The 14,374-nt window shown below is 40.4% G+C and overlaps 1 protein-coding gene and 1 long non-coding RNA gene across 4 annotated transcripts in view; one reads left to right on the forward strand and one right to left on the reverse strand.

Moving 5' to 3' along the window:
- Positions 1-14,374, forward strand: part of RET (ret proto-oncogene) — a 133,575-nt gene that overhangs the window by 103,350 nt on the left and 15,851 nt on the right. For all 3 annotated transcript variants that reach the window (XM_042461164.1, XM_042461163.1, XM_042461165.1), the window contains 4 exons: positions 1,469-1,576; positions 6,803-7,017; positions 7,106-7,228; positions 11,329-11,399. In XM_042461164.1, the coding sequence (XP_042317098.1) occupies positions 1,469-1,576; positions 6,803-7,017; positions 7,106-7,228; positions 11,329-11,399 (517 nt within the window). The remainder of the gene's footprint in view (positions 1-1,468; positions 1,577-6,802; positions 7,018-7,105; positions 7,229-11,328; positions 11,400-14,374) is intronic.
- Positions 10,506-14,374, reverse strand: part of LOC121927382 — a 94,024-nt gene continuing 90,155 nt past the window's right edge. Inside the window, exon 4 of the long non-coding RNA XR_006103190.1 lies at positions 10,506-11,503. This is a non-coding gene — a long non-coding RNA (uncharacterized LOC121927382). The remainder of the gene's footprint in view (positions 11,504-14,374) is intronic.

A 14,374-nucleotide genomic window follows, 5' to 3' on the forward strand; every position in this document is an offset into this window, starting at 1 on the left:
GATTAGTATCGTACATCCCCATCTACAAAAAGGGAGTCACAAAAGACTGCAGCAACTATAGGACCATCACATTAATCTCCTGTGTGTCACCAAAACTCTCTGACAGAGAAGGCTGAATATCTCAAAACATTACAAATCCCAAATCTGCAGTGTGGATGCAGCATAAGAGAAAGAACAAATGTTAAGTTGTTCTTTAGTTCTTAATCTATGGCAGTATACACTGAGCTCCCAGAAAGTAGTGCAGAAATGCAAGGAACAATGAACCAGATTAAAATATCAAAAAGAGGGATAATGAGCAGTAGACCATTTCTTTCAGCTTCCCCCTTTTTAAAATAAAACTATTTTGTTGTTGTCCTAGCATTGCCCCTGCTTTATAAAACAATATGTATCAGATATAACAGAAGGCTGACACCCTCATTAACACCAATCCTTAATTTTCATTTCATCTCTTCTAACACCCTCTAACTTACGTTGGAATGGGTGTAATTTTCCTTTCAGAAAGAACAGTATCACTTAATGTATAATTGTGTCTCTCTCAGGAGCTTACCTGGTCTGTGAACAGTGCTTTCCCCCTCAACATTGTAATGCATATAGTTTCTTTACTCACCCATATAGGTTTACTGGGACCTATTGGGTCAATATGACCAGCCTTGCCTAAAAATCCCTTTGTCTCTTTCATCATTTTTTTGGCCTCGCCTGTTTATATAACATGGGAAGACCCTTAACTGCTCCAGACACGGAGAAGCATTGACCTAATTGCTGTCTTTACTGTGTCTTTATGCTCACTTGTATGACCTGAAACTCAAGCGCCGTCGTTGCGCCAGGAATACGCGCGAGGGGCGGCGCTTCCGGACGCGCCTTGCCCCTCGCGCGTATTCCGTACGGCAAGATGGCAGCGCCCTATACAGATGGGCGTGGCCATCTTGACATAATGGACGCACAGCGTCCGGACGTCTAAACCCGGAAGAGACGTCGCGAGTGCGCGCTTTGGTACTTGTGACGTCTCTTCCAGGTTGCCTGAAGGAGTGCGATTTTCACACTCCTTTTTTACAGCGCGGGGGAGTCGCACGGTTTGGCTGCAGCGGCTTCCCCGCGCTGCAACCGGCAGTGGCCCAAGACCGCCCCTTTTGGGCGGTCCGTAACGGGCCAAAGTTAGGATTGGAAACCATAATTAAGATTTATTAGGAAGCAAAGAAAGACAGAGCTTAGTGTTCCTTTATGAGTTGTATAGAAGAGGGAATTTCAGCAGGCAGACTGCATGTATGTGTGCGCATTGAATTTTGTGATAGTTGAGCACCTGATAGAACTATAAAATGAAAAATGGACAAAATGTTGCATTATATTCATCTTACAAACATCTGGAGTTCCAACACTTTTAATTTAAAGATGGAAAGTACTAGAGATCTGCAAAATATACTTTCATTTTAATATAAAGAAACTGTGTTTTTCTTATTGCTCTATTCTGTAGAAAATGCTTCCCAAAGTGAACTCAGAGATCTGCATTCTGAATTCAATCTTTTGAAACAGGTCAACCATCAACATGTCATCAAACTCTATGGAGCTTGTAGCCAGGATGGTAAGTGCCAACACTACACATGGCTAACACTCTGAGCAAGAAATGGGCTAATAATTCACAGAATGCATGGCAGAAGAGAAGTATTTCTGCAGCAAACTAGTCAGTTGTATTTCTTTCTAATACAAATTATCCATCTGTTTTAACTTCTCATCTGGCAGATTCACTGTTCTGGCCTGATTGCCTTCCAGCTGTCCTCTCCTGGAAGCCCATAATACTGCCATACCTGTACATTTGGTTTGATTGAATTGATAGTTGAAAGACGAACATAATTAGTTGCTTTCAAAAGAGGAATTGCCAAAACAGTGATTCTAATATATATAGGCAGCGTTCGAGAGTGCAGAGGTGCAATAGAACACAGACCTCTACAGTGCAAAGGTACTACTATCTTGGATTTCAAAGTCCATATGTGGATAAGCCTCAACCCATACATATTGTTATTACAATGGTGGTGGTACTGCCACCATTTACCCATGAGAAACACACTTTCACTGAGACAAGTATGCTCAAACAAACTGGGCAAGAAATACACATCTGTCTTGATGATATCTTTATTAAATTTTTTCATTAAATGACCATGTATTTGGTATTGTAACCAACCATTTAGAACACTTAGTAACATTTTGAAGCATGGTATAATAAACAGTTATAGGGGTGTATTATTAGCCTGGTACCATGGGTATTACTTATCTGAACAGCTCTGATGGTGATTGCTGTTGCATAGCAACCATCTCACATTTATAGTAAAGGGTGTCATGAGGAACAAGTATATAATTGGTATTATTCTCAGTGGGCAGGCTATAGATTTGTCTAGTAGTGGATACAGTAGAGTCTCCAGTTTCTTAACTTATCTGGAATTCCTATTTAGCCTTAGTCATTAAATGTTTACCATCTCAATAAAGAGGGTTTTTAAAAATTAGATATCTGCACATATTTGAACAGATATAGTGACATGATATTCTCTCAGTTACTACCCAATGCATGGCTTCACCCTTTGGATGGTATTTAGATTATTGCTCTATACAGGGCTTGCATTGTATTCTGTAATTGGGTTGAAGTGCTCTGAATTCAGATTCTGGAACACACCATACTTTCCCCCTCCTTTTCCATTAAAAGAGCCATGCTTCTACTGCGTGTGATTGCAAAGATATGTAAGTAATGTTTTGGCAATCTCCAAAGCCACAGAGGCTTGGTTTCATACGATTTCCTGTGGTCAGGGAAATGGAGCTTTACTGCTTTGTGTAGTGTTCTGAAGCAAAATAAATTCTGTAGGCTTGTTCCATTTTGTGTTAGATTCTGCTTTTGACATAAAAGTAGGGATGAACTGAAGGAACACACAAAGCCCTACCTCCCAAATATTGTTGAACAGGGACGGTGGTAGCCCTAAAGCAGTGGTGGGTCATTGGTCAGTGACCTGTATGCAGCTTTTGGATCCTGATTTGATGGCCTCTGAAGTCCCCTATCAGTCCCCCCAAAGCCCCCCTTCCCATTTTTTTAATAAACAGGTAGTTTTATCCCCAAAATGTTTAAAACCACACAAGAATATAATCATCCCATTCTTATAAGCACCCAAAAACACAGTATTACTTCCCAATACTTCCATTTTCTTCTGCAGTCTCTCAGAATGGTTACAGGAATGGATGGCATTTTGGTGCCATTTTGAAATGGACTGTAAAGGAAAAGCAATGTTTTTGGCTTGGCTTTTGGTGCAAGTATACTTGTTAATTGTCACTTTGCAGAGATCTTGTGGGTGTGTTCTTCAAGGTACTTAGATATATCTCAAGTCCCTCTGGGAAGCCCATCAGTGTGGGATGTAAATGTTAGCTTCCAATTGTGGCTCCTTAGCAGTTCTGTTGGTCATACACTGTTTCTGAACATGGAAGTTCAGGCATCTGTTGTGCTGCTCCTTTCTCTTTTATGCTGCCCAGTTTCTGCTTATGTGGAGAAAGGAAAAGGGGAATTCTGCCCGACCTGTGGGTTGTTCAGTGCCCAAATCTTTTCTTTTCTACCTTAGTTATTTCCACTCAGCCTGGAAGATCTTGTCTGGGGGATTCATATAAAGCTTTCATTTTGCTGCTCTGTTTGCAGTTGCAACAAATGGCCAGTGCAAAAGAGAAATGCTAACACATACACCCTTCCATCAACTTCACTGCTTCACACACTCATGAGGAAAAAAAAAAGATGTTGAATGCTGTATCATATGCATGTTTACCCAGACATCCTACTATAGTGAAAAGAATTTGCACTCAAGTATGTATATAAGACTACCCTACAGTGCCCTTTCGACATTTTAAAAAAAATATATATATATATATAATATTTTTATTTAAGAAAAGGACATTTACTAGGGAAGGGGGAACTATCTGCTTCCTTGCCTTATCTGGATACCCTGCTCAACAACTGGGTTTCCTGCCAATGCCACCTCCCTTTCCTTCTTCAGCTTCTAGGATGAAGGACGATATTTTCTCTTCCCTGCTGAGATTCCATTGTGAAACAAAGCCCTAGTGTGAAATTGTGATTGTTTTCACCTCTTCCTTCTTACTAAAACTATATTGTACTACCTTCTCCAGGTGGCCTGAGTGAACTGGTCAATGTGGCATGTTTATAAAGATGGCGCCTAACAAGTGACCTGTTTCACATGGCTTTTTGTAAGGAAGGACTTGGTTTCCTACAATGTTGCTGAGTTAAAGGCAAAAGAGACTGAGATTGGCAAACAGTAAGGTAGCAGACAATGCATATAGACAGAATCAATTCTAGTGTTAACTAAAATATGCCAACAAATATGAAAAACAAAAAGTGGCCAACAGACTGGAAACAATCAATCCACAAGAAAGGAGATAAAAGACAGCAGCAACAATAGGACAATATCATTAATCTCACATGCAAACAAAATAATACTCAAACTTCTGCAGCATAGAAGATTATCACACTAGAGCTTACGGTCTTTCAATTGCAGCTGAAACGTTGGGGAAGCATGCATGTATGAAATCCTGGCGCGCTTCCTCAGTGTCATGGAATCATTCAGGGAGAGTGAATTTCCTCTTAACGGAAACTTTGTGTTAAGAGGAAATTCACTCTCCCTGAATGATTCAGTGGTGCTAGAGCTAGCTGGCGACTCCATGGTGTTGAGGAAGCATGCCAGGCATTCATACAAGTGCACTTCAACAGTGTTTCAGCGGCAATTGACAGAGGGTAAGCCCTAGTGTGATAATCTTCATAGACTCCAACTATACATGGGGAGAGAAATCCCAGAGGTGCAGGTGGGATTCAGGAAAGGAGGAGGCACCAGAGACCACATTGCAAACATATGATGGCTAACCAAATAATTCCAGGGAAAAAAACAGCATGTGTTTCATAGACTACAGCAAAGCATTTGGCTGTATAGATAATGAAAAAGCTATGGAATGTCAAAGACATGGGGGAGCCATGCATTTGATGAGAAAGCTATACTGAGGACAAGAGGACACTATCAGAACAGAATTCAGAGAAACAGAGTGGTTCCCAATAGACAAAGGGGTCAGGCAAGGCTGCATCCTGTCATGACACTCGTTCAACTTAAAAGCTGAGAACATCATAAGAAAAGCAGAGTTAGTATCTGAAGAAGGAGGAGTGAAGATAGGAGGAAAGAACATCAACAACATAAGATATTCAGATGACACCATAATATTGTCAAAAGACATCACAGACTTGGAACAGTTAATAAGGAAAGTCAAAGATGAAAATGCAAAGGCAGACTTAATGCTGAACATAAAGAAAGCAAAAATAATGACCACAGAAGAAATACATAAATTCAATCTGGACAATGAGGAAATTGAAATATAGTGGCTCTTCTTCTCTGCAGGGGTTCTGTTCTACTCCCACCCCCAGGGGGGCAAAAAAATTGTGAGACCTTAAGTCCCACATTTTTCAATGAAGCGAGCACCTGCACACATCAACTCTGTTGTAGCTGTGTGTGCACAGCTGTCGGTAGCAATGGAGCTTGCCATCCATGGATACTTTAACCCGTGGATGGCAAACCCACAATTGGGGAGTGTGGGCCAGGATCAAACATTGACTAGAATGATGACTGCAGTCAAGAAATACAAAGAAGACTGGGATTCTGAAGGGCAGCTATGAAAGAACATGAAAAGATACTGAAGAGCAAAGACATACCACTGAGCACTTAAGTCAGAATCATCCAGGTCATTGTATTCCCAATTACCATGTGCACATGTGAGAGCTGGACATTGAAGGAGGCAGACAGAAAGAAAATCAACTCATTTGAAATGTGGTGCTGGAGAAGAGTGATGAGGATACCATGGACAGCCAAAAAGACAAACAAATAAGTCCTTGAATAGATCAGACCAGAACTTTTCTTGGAAACAAGAATGATCAAGCTGAGGCTATCATACTTTGGCCACATAATGAGAAGGCATGAATAAAAACAACAATGCTTGTAAAGGTAGAGGGTAGAAGAAGAGAGGGCAGGTAACAAGAAGAAGAAGAAAGGTAGTAGGGAAGATTTTGACAAGTTTGGGGGCTCCTTAAAATTGGGGGCTGTTAGTGGTTGCTCAATTTACCCTCCACTAAAGCTGCCACTATTTCTGTTCAGGACACTTAAGGTTCAGTATGGGTTTAAGGTGCTGAAACTATGATAGGAAAGGTTTGAAATTTCAGGCCACTGTATTCAACACTGTAGCCCTGGGGAGATAATTCATGGAGACAGTTCTCGAGCAAAGTGCCTTAATGGACTGAAATGTCAGGATTCTTCTTGTGAGAGCCTGTACCTGAGAGCTGTAATAAGCCACTCTAATTAGCACTCAGGAAGCAGAAGAGAATGATGAACCTTCCAAAGGCTTCAGACAATTATGTGTATAAGAGCTCTTCAGATTGGTTGTTTATGCACACCATTTTGCATGGAAACCTGTATTAAATATTCCAGGTAAATGTATAAAGGATTTTAGCTATTGATATTCTGTAAGCATTGCATTCAAATTCATTTGATTTTCATCACTTAGACTGCAATCATAAATCTACTTACAAGGAATTGGAACCAACTGATCTTGTGAGACATAACAACCTTCAGAGAAGTGAATGCATTCTTATATAGGAGGGGGGAGCTTTGGATGAAGGTTCCTTTTTTAAAAGCACAAGTTTGAGACCATCCTGGTGGTAAATTTTACTGTCTGATTCTTGAGAACAAGTTGGCCTAACTCTGCTTCTTAGTCTCCCCATCTTTTTCTTCCTCAGGGCCTTTGTATTTAATAGTAGAATATGCTAAATATGGTTCCTTGCGGAGTTTTCTGAGAGAAAGCCGGAAAGTTGGAACCAGCTATGTAGGAAGTGATGGAAACAGGAATTCCAGCTACTTGGATAATCCAGATGAACGAGCTTTAACCATGGGCGATCTCATTTCATTTGCATGGCAGATATCGCGTGGAATGCAGTACCTTGCTGAAATGAAGGTATGATGTCCATTATTCCCGCCCTGTTTCCTAGCCTTATATAGCAGCAGACATAATTGTTAATTTCTTCTCTTTCCTCCCTCTAAAGCTTGTGCATCGTGATTTAGCAGCCAGAAATGTCTTGGTAGCAGAAGGACGTAAAATGAAGATTTCTGATTTTGGTCTATCTCGAGATGTGTATGAAGAAGACTCTTATGTCAAAAGAAGCAAGGTAGAGCATATGGCCATTAAAATGCTGATTTGTTGATCTGGAGAAATTATACATTTATAAGAAAATGTGGACGTAAAATATTACCTCTTCCCCCTCTCCCACTACACATTTACAGTAGTTTGATACCACTTTACAAGTCTTTGCTCCATCTTATGGCTATCTTTCCATTCCACAATACCCTTTAGAGAAAGCTCTAGTTCATTGGTTCTTAACCCTGGATCCCCAGGTAGCTGTGATGCCCTTAGCCCACCTCCTCTGTGCAGCGGAGCAGCCACATGACAGAAGCCAAGGCAAAAGATGGCTAACTGGCTGGCTGGGCCTGAGCACTGCCATTTAGTCCGCTGTAGCAGCAAACTGGGAGGAAGAAGCAGGGTAAAATAATAAAATAATAATAATAACAATTAATTTTTATTTATTTCTTGCCTCTCCTCAAGGCTCAAGGCAGCGTACAACATGTCAAAATACAAAACATATTTAAAGAAGAAAAACATAAAAGCAACAGTTAAAATACAATACTATTAAAATACACTCGTATAATAAATTATTTAGAATATACCAATTAAAAGTCATGATTTAAAACTGACTGGGAAGTCCTGCTGGAAGAGATGTATCCTTATGTTGTTTTAGATGCTGTCAGCAATTTCAGCTGTCATATCTCTTCTGGCAGGTCATTGCACAGTCGGGGCAGCAGATGAAAAGGTTGTCTGGGCAACTGTTGCAAGTCTAGTCCTGGCTGGTTGGAGCAAACACTGCCCAAAGGATTAGAGTGTATAGGGTGGATTGTATGGGAGAAGGTGATTCTATAGGTAACCTCGATTCAAACCATGTAGGGCTTTAAAGAAAAGCCTCTTCCAGTGACTCTGAGGGAGGGTTTAACGGATGATGTAATTTTTAATTATTCAGTGGTCAGGTATTATTATTACGAGGGGAGGAGGGTTTTTTAAAATTTTGAGTTAAGTATTGGGGACCTGCAACAATAAAATATATTTAAAGGGGGTCCTTAGTAAAGAAAAGATTAAGAACCACTAATCTTGTTTGCTCCTCTGAAATATAGCTTTCCACCAGAGAATTCTGTCTATCATTCTGAATGACAAATCCTACATTCCCCTATGGTGGAGCTATGTCAATAAAAGGGGTGTCAACTGCTATCACTATGTGATGTGGATACACCCTGACAGAAATCACTCATGCCGAGCTGCATGTTTTGAGACTGTTTAAAAGAGTCATTCAAATGCATTTTGTGAACTTGATTATGAGGACTTTACATTCTGTTTGTCATCCCATGCAGCTAGGGTTTGTTTTCAGTGCAGGGTCATTTTCAGGCTGGGATTGAATCATACCAACATTGCAGAACTCAGTTTGCTATTTGATGGGTAACCCCCATTGAATGCTTTGATGATGTTGCAGAAAATAGTTGGCTTTCTCAAGATGTTTGGAAAGGGGCATTGACTGAATGTCAGTGTATGTCAAGTTGCCAGTTTTATCTTGTGGTTTGGCATTATGGTGGAATTGGGGTTAATCTGCATGACCATTCATGGACCCCTTATAGTCTAGTGTCTCCATTGCAAGTATTGCAAATATAGTGTCTCTTATTGCAAATAAGATAAGTATCTCTTATCTTTTAGATCTGTACAGTGGGCTCTTGGTATCCTCTGTGGTTTGATTTCAGGACCCCCTGTGGATTCCAAAATCCATGGATTCTCAAGTCCCATTAAATACAATGGCATAGTGAAGTGGTGATCCTTGTATATTTTTAAAGTATTTTCTAGCTGTGAATGCTTGAATAAAAAAAATAAATCTGTGGATAAGGAGGACTGACTGCAATTCTTGCCTTGTAAAACAGAGAAGGCAAACATCTGTCTCATGTACCAAATCTGGCCAAGCTCTCTGTTGTCACCCAGTCATGTAGGATTGCAGTAGGATCTCTACCCCTCCCTCATTGTGGATTTGCTGTAAGATTGAGGTGATAGACTATGTGAAGAGCTTGACACATATGCACTTAGCTGGCCTGTGCAGGAACCAGCTGAACACCAGCCTGTAAGATCCTTCTTTCCCTCTTTCATGTGGAAAGGGATCAAGAAACATCAGGACACATGGTCATGCTCCCTGATGTTATCTGTCTTAAAACTATACCTTTTCTATAATTATAGATATTATAATGGGTGCCTTGAAATGATAATCTCTTAAGACCTGATAAAGGACAGTCAATTCCATTAACTTTCTGATGAGGTCTCAATGGAAGCTATGTCAATGAACACATCGGGCAGAGATGTCTCATCACTCTTAACCCTGCTAGACATGGAAGAAGAAAAATGAGATCTCCATGTGTAACCGGAAATCAGTCTGTGCTGGTGGCACTAAGGGGTAAACCAGACCAGCATGAAGCAGCAGCCAGAGGTCGCTCTGGCCCTAATCAGGCCAAGACCGTGGCAACCGGATGGCCTGCTCTCGAAGCATGTCACCACTGTGGTCCTTAATGGGGCCACCAGCAAGTCTGGCTCCTGCCACCTTGGAGCAGCTTCTGGCTCCTTTGTGAGTGTGTGTCATCTGAATGCCAGGCCTGTCTGTTTCGGGCTTAAGTCTGAAAAGGTTGCAGAGAAATCATGCTCTGAAGGAACCCCTCTGGCCCTGTAGATTTCTAGAAACTGATGGAAAATAAGAACTTGTTTGAGAGTTAGTGATGATAATCCAACTCATTTTTTCTGTCTGTATATATGTGTAAATAAACTTTATGGTACAGAAATACTGTAGGTCTCCAGTGACTTACCTTTTAGGAAACTGAACCCTGGGTAAGGATTGGATCCCTGCAGCCTTTCATCAGCTTACAATATCTTAAAGCTGAAGAGCTTGTCTTGTTACTACCGTAGAAAAATTAAAGGGTGAGCATAATTATTAAACACGCTTGCCTGCACACATTGCCAGAGGAGCTGCAATTTTATTTTGTTTTTTATTTTGTTTTCCTTTTGACAGGAATAAGTTTCCTTTCATGCTCTGAGTTGTATCAAATGATTGCCAACAGTTATTTGCTAGTTGGCAAGCACCTCACTCCCTTGAAATCAGTTGTGCTTTCCTGTCACAGTTAATTATTTTCAGCTGCCCCAAAATAGTCCTGTTAGATTAGAAGCATACATGGCACTGTTCAACATATTGTATGATTTCATTTGCAGGAAGGTGTAGAGCAAATCTTCTTTTGTGTTATGAAGCGTGTTAAACTGTATGTGCATGGGCATAAGAGATAGGAAACCAAAGCTTAAACTATAGTTTAATGGATATCTGTATATAAATCTCTGAGCCAAAAATATAATGAAATGGTCTTTATCAAAGAGATACTGGAGAACATGACTTGAATGTTGTTGTTGTTGTTGTTTGTACTTTGAGCTTCGCTTTCTATGCAAATTGATGATTAATCAATAGCATATAGTCACACAATTCATAGTGTAAAACAGACATTTTTTAAAAAAATCATTTCAATAGAGCAGGCTAAGAAATCTAGTTTCAAAGAAATAACAGCAGCCTAGAGTCTTCTGGTGTTTAATTTTTCTAGCCTTTGTCAGGTACAATCTCTGTGTTTGCTTTTACACTGTGCATGTTTTTAACTCTCATGATTAAGTAGGAAAGGATTTTTTTTTTTTTTTTGCTAAAAGCTCAAAAGCCAAATTATATTCAAAGTGGGAAAGAAATGGAATTTCATTATTCTTTATGGCCATGTATCACAGTCAGTAGTCCCATCTTCATTTTGCCAGTACCTCTCTAATTCTTTCAATAACAATCAGGTTTTAGTGGACACTGGGAACAAAAATGCTATTTTAAAAGTGCACAAAGTTTTTATCAGTTTACTTAATCAACATAATGGGTTTTCTTTTGCACATCACAGTACTTGATTTTTTTCCTGGCAAAATTTGACTAGTGAACGTAAGTGAGCAAGTGCCTCCATCTCAGAGTACCTTTTACTATAATTCAGATACAGGGGAAAGCACTCTCACACTCTGTGAAAAGTCATGTAAGTGTAGTTGATAACTTGTATTAGATAAATGTGACAGAAATGAAATGTCTATGACATTTGCACTTGCAAATAATAATCTCCCTCTTTCTTTCTCCAGGGTCGGATACCTGTAAAATGGATGGCCATAGAATCTCTCTTTGATCACATCTACACAACACAAAGTGATGTGTAAGTGTATATATTTAGGTGGGATGTCCACATTTCCTGTCATGCAACTTTATTGTTTCACCTATCCTGTGCAACACCAGCAAAGATTTCAGAGACTCGCCCTGCTGTGGAAAAGAAAACAAGAAATCACTGTCTGGAAAGTCAGCACTAAAATCCTGCTTCTTAAACAAAGCCTAAGTGAGATATACAGCATCTTTCCTGCAAGAATAGAGGCATCACATCCTAGATAGCAGCAGTTCAGTATTTCCTGATAGACACTTGCCAAAGCATATATAGACCTTGCGTATGGATAGTTGCCTGTATTCTCTCAAACACACACACTATTATAATGGGCAATATATATTGAAATGGATCGCTGAAATCTGTGCAAAATTTAATTTCCCCAGCATTATAATTCCTAATCAGTGCCAAAGTAGTGTTCCCCTTATCTTGCTCAAAAGGAGCAATTTTGTGTGGAAGTGAATGGTTGATCTAGTGGGAGTTTCATGCCCATTTGTTATCCTTAGGAGTGGCTCCCATATTGCTGGCTATACTTGTAAAGAGGATTAAGTGATTTTAAGGCAATTGTGGTGGATTAGATCTAAACATCAACATTTGCTCTTCAACTTCCTTTGTCACCAACACTCTCGTCCCCAGCAAACAAACAGATTAGGCTGTTTAGATTAAGGGTAACTGCGGTTCCAGCCTGAATATTTTCAGCTAACTTCATAGGCAATTGGGACACACCACACTCAATAAAGCCCTAGTAGGCAGCACACGCATGGACACAGACACACACACACACACACACCGGTTTGGGCTCAAAATGAAGCTGTTAGCTATATATCTAATGGGATCTTGGTTCAGAGGGAGCATTCAAACTGGGCAATCTGGTGCAGAAGCAAATATATACCTTATTATTTATAACAGTTTTGGAAAAAATGTCCAGCAACAGCATATGACAACATATAACAAATCAAAACTTGTGCACTAGTCATTAAACCATACTAGAAAATTATTAAGCGACAACTAAGCAAAAACTATGTGTTGAACCTTTTCCTTACATTTCAGATTGTTATTGTTATTAGTAGAAAGCACCAGTTATTAATGGTTTTTTTTTTTTTTGTAATGATGTGGTTAAAATTCTCTATAACTGTTTGCTTTGCTTTTCCTTGAGATTCAGAGGAGCTTAATAGTGCCATAGCTTGTAAGTTTCCTTGGTTGAGGATACATTTCTTTCAGCATGGCCCTACTTTACTTTGGCTTTATGGTCAGCATATGACCTTTCCTTCACCCCCACGTTCAAGTTAGTATCTGTGTACGAGCAATTCACAGAATAGCCACACAAATTGCCTTGCATCATACTTGACCACCAGCCCATCTTTCACCATGTCCTCTATTTTGGCTCTGGCTCTCCAGTTCTCTTTTATCTGTGTCAAGAGCAGATGCAGCTCCAGCTGCAGTTAGTCTGATCAATGCCTGACAGTACTGTAGTGCTGGAAGAATGATAAGAGACCCTGATTCATTGTATAATCTTTTAGAATTTTAACCCTGTTCCAGCATTCATTGTTGTACACAAGTGAAGGGAGCATGTTCTGCCCTGTGTCCCTCTTCACTTCCTGTGTTGATGGGAAAAGTCTGAAGAGGAGCAATCACTGCATTTTGTGGCACACAATTGCAGTGTTTCATGCTATCAGAAGCCCTGATAAAGGCAGAGCTTCCCAGTCATGTAGTGCTCCTTAACCACATTTACTTAAATGCAGTTACATCCCCTTTTCAGACTTTCCCCACAAACATATGGAGGGCGAGGGACTGGAGTATACATTCCCCATTCCCCCTATTTTTGTACATCAGTGAAGACATGTACAGGACTTTTGTCACTTGATAGTTCTATCCTTCAACCTACAGGACACCCTCCATTAGTCATGGCATTGTCAGAGAGCCATCTACCCACAATGTCTTTTCAACAAATGAGTAAGGGTGAAACAAATGGGCAGGAAAAAGTGGCTTGAAGCTGTTTTTTACAAAGGTGATCCGAGTCCTTAGATTGCAGTCTAAGTGATGAAGATGGCTGGAGTGTGCATGTCAAGCCATGACACTGGGTACTTTTTACTGCCCACCCCCCACCATGCCTGTGCACCATCACAGGAGCAAACCACTGGTGACTGCCATCTCATTGCATGGCCATTCCTGTCAACCTGCACACAGTTGCATGTGCAGCGCTCCACCGGGACAGGACATCGGAGCAGAGGTGTGCCGTACAGATGCTGGCAAGGAACAATCATGCCTTCTTCATCCCATGCCCCCTCCTTGACTGTCTGATTTATGTATATTTTACTTATCTCCATGAGAGATGTCATGGTTTCTCTTTTGGGCATCTTCACCCCCACTGCTTGGGTACAGCAGCTCTGTCCCTTCTAAATGCACTCCTGCAACAGGGCTTTTATATGCACAATGAGGATTAGGATTTGGATAAAGTGCCTCTTTAGAGCCATTCTGATGTTGTGGCAAGTAGATGTACGAACGAAAGTGTGCACTTTCTGGGAAGAAATGGAAAAATCCAGCTCCTTTTTAGTCTGGTTTTTCTCCCTATAGCACAGCTTGGGAGTGGTTTCCGGCAAGTGTGCGTCATCTAAATGCCCTGCCTCGAAGCTGACCAAAACCCTGCTTATTTTGACGATCTGTTTTGCCCTCAAGTCTAGCTTACTAGCCAAGTTTGATTCCATAAGTATCTGGTAGCCTCTAACTTTTGTGCTTGAATAGAATGGAGGATTTGGGAAGGGACAACTTTCCCATCTTCGGACCGTTCTGATGTAAGAGGCTGTATCTTACCACATTTTCTCTTTTGTGTGGTTCTTAATTAAGCATAAAGACTTTGCTAAATAGAATGTACTAACCACACAGTTCACCCTTCAGAGTCTATCCATTTTCCTTTTACTGGAACCTTTCTTTCTTTCTTTCTTTCTTTCTTTCTTTCTTTCTTTCTTTCTTTCTTT

The sequence above is a fragment of the Sceloporus undulatus genome, chromosome 3 (assembly GCF_019175285.1).
Source record: "Sceloporus undulatus isolate JIND9_A2432 ecotype Alabama chromosome 3, SceUnd_v1.1, whole genome shotgun sequence".
NCBI lineage: Eukaryota > Metazoa > Chordata > Lepidosauria > Squamata > Phrynosomatidae > Sceloporus > Sceloporus undulatus.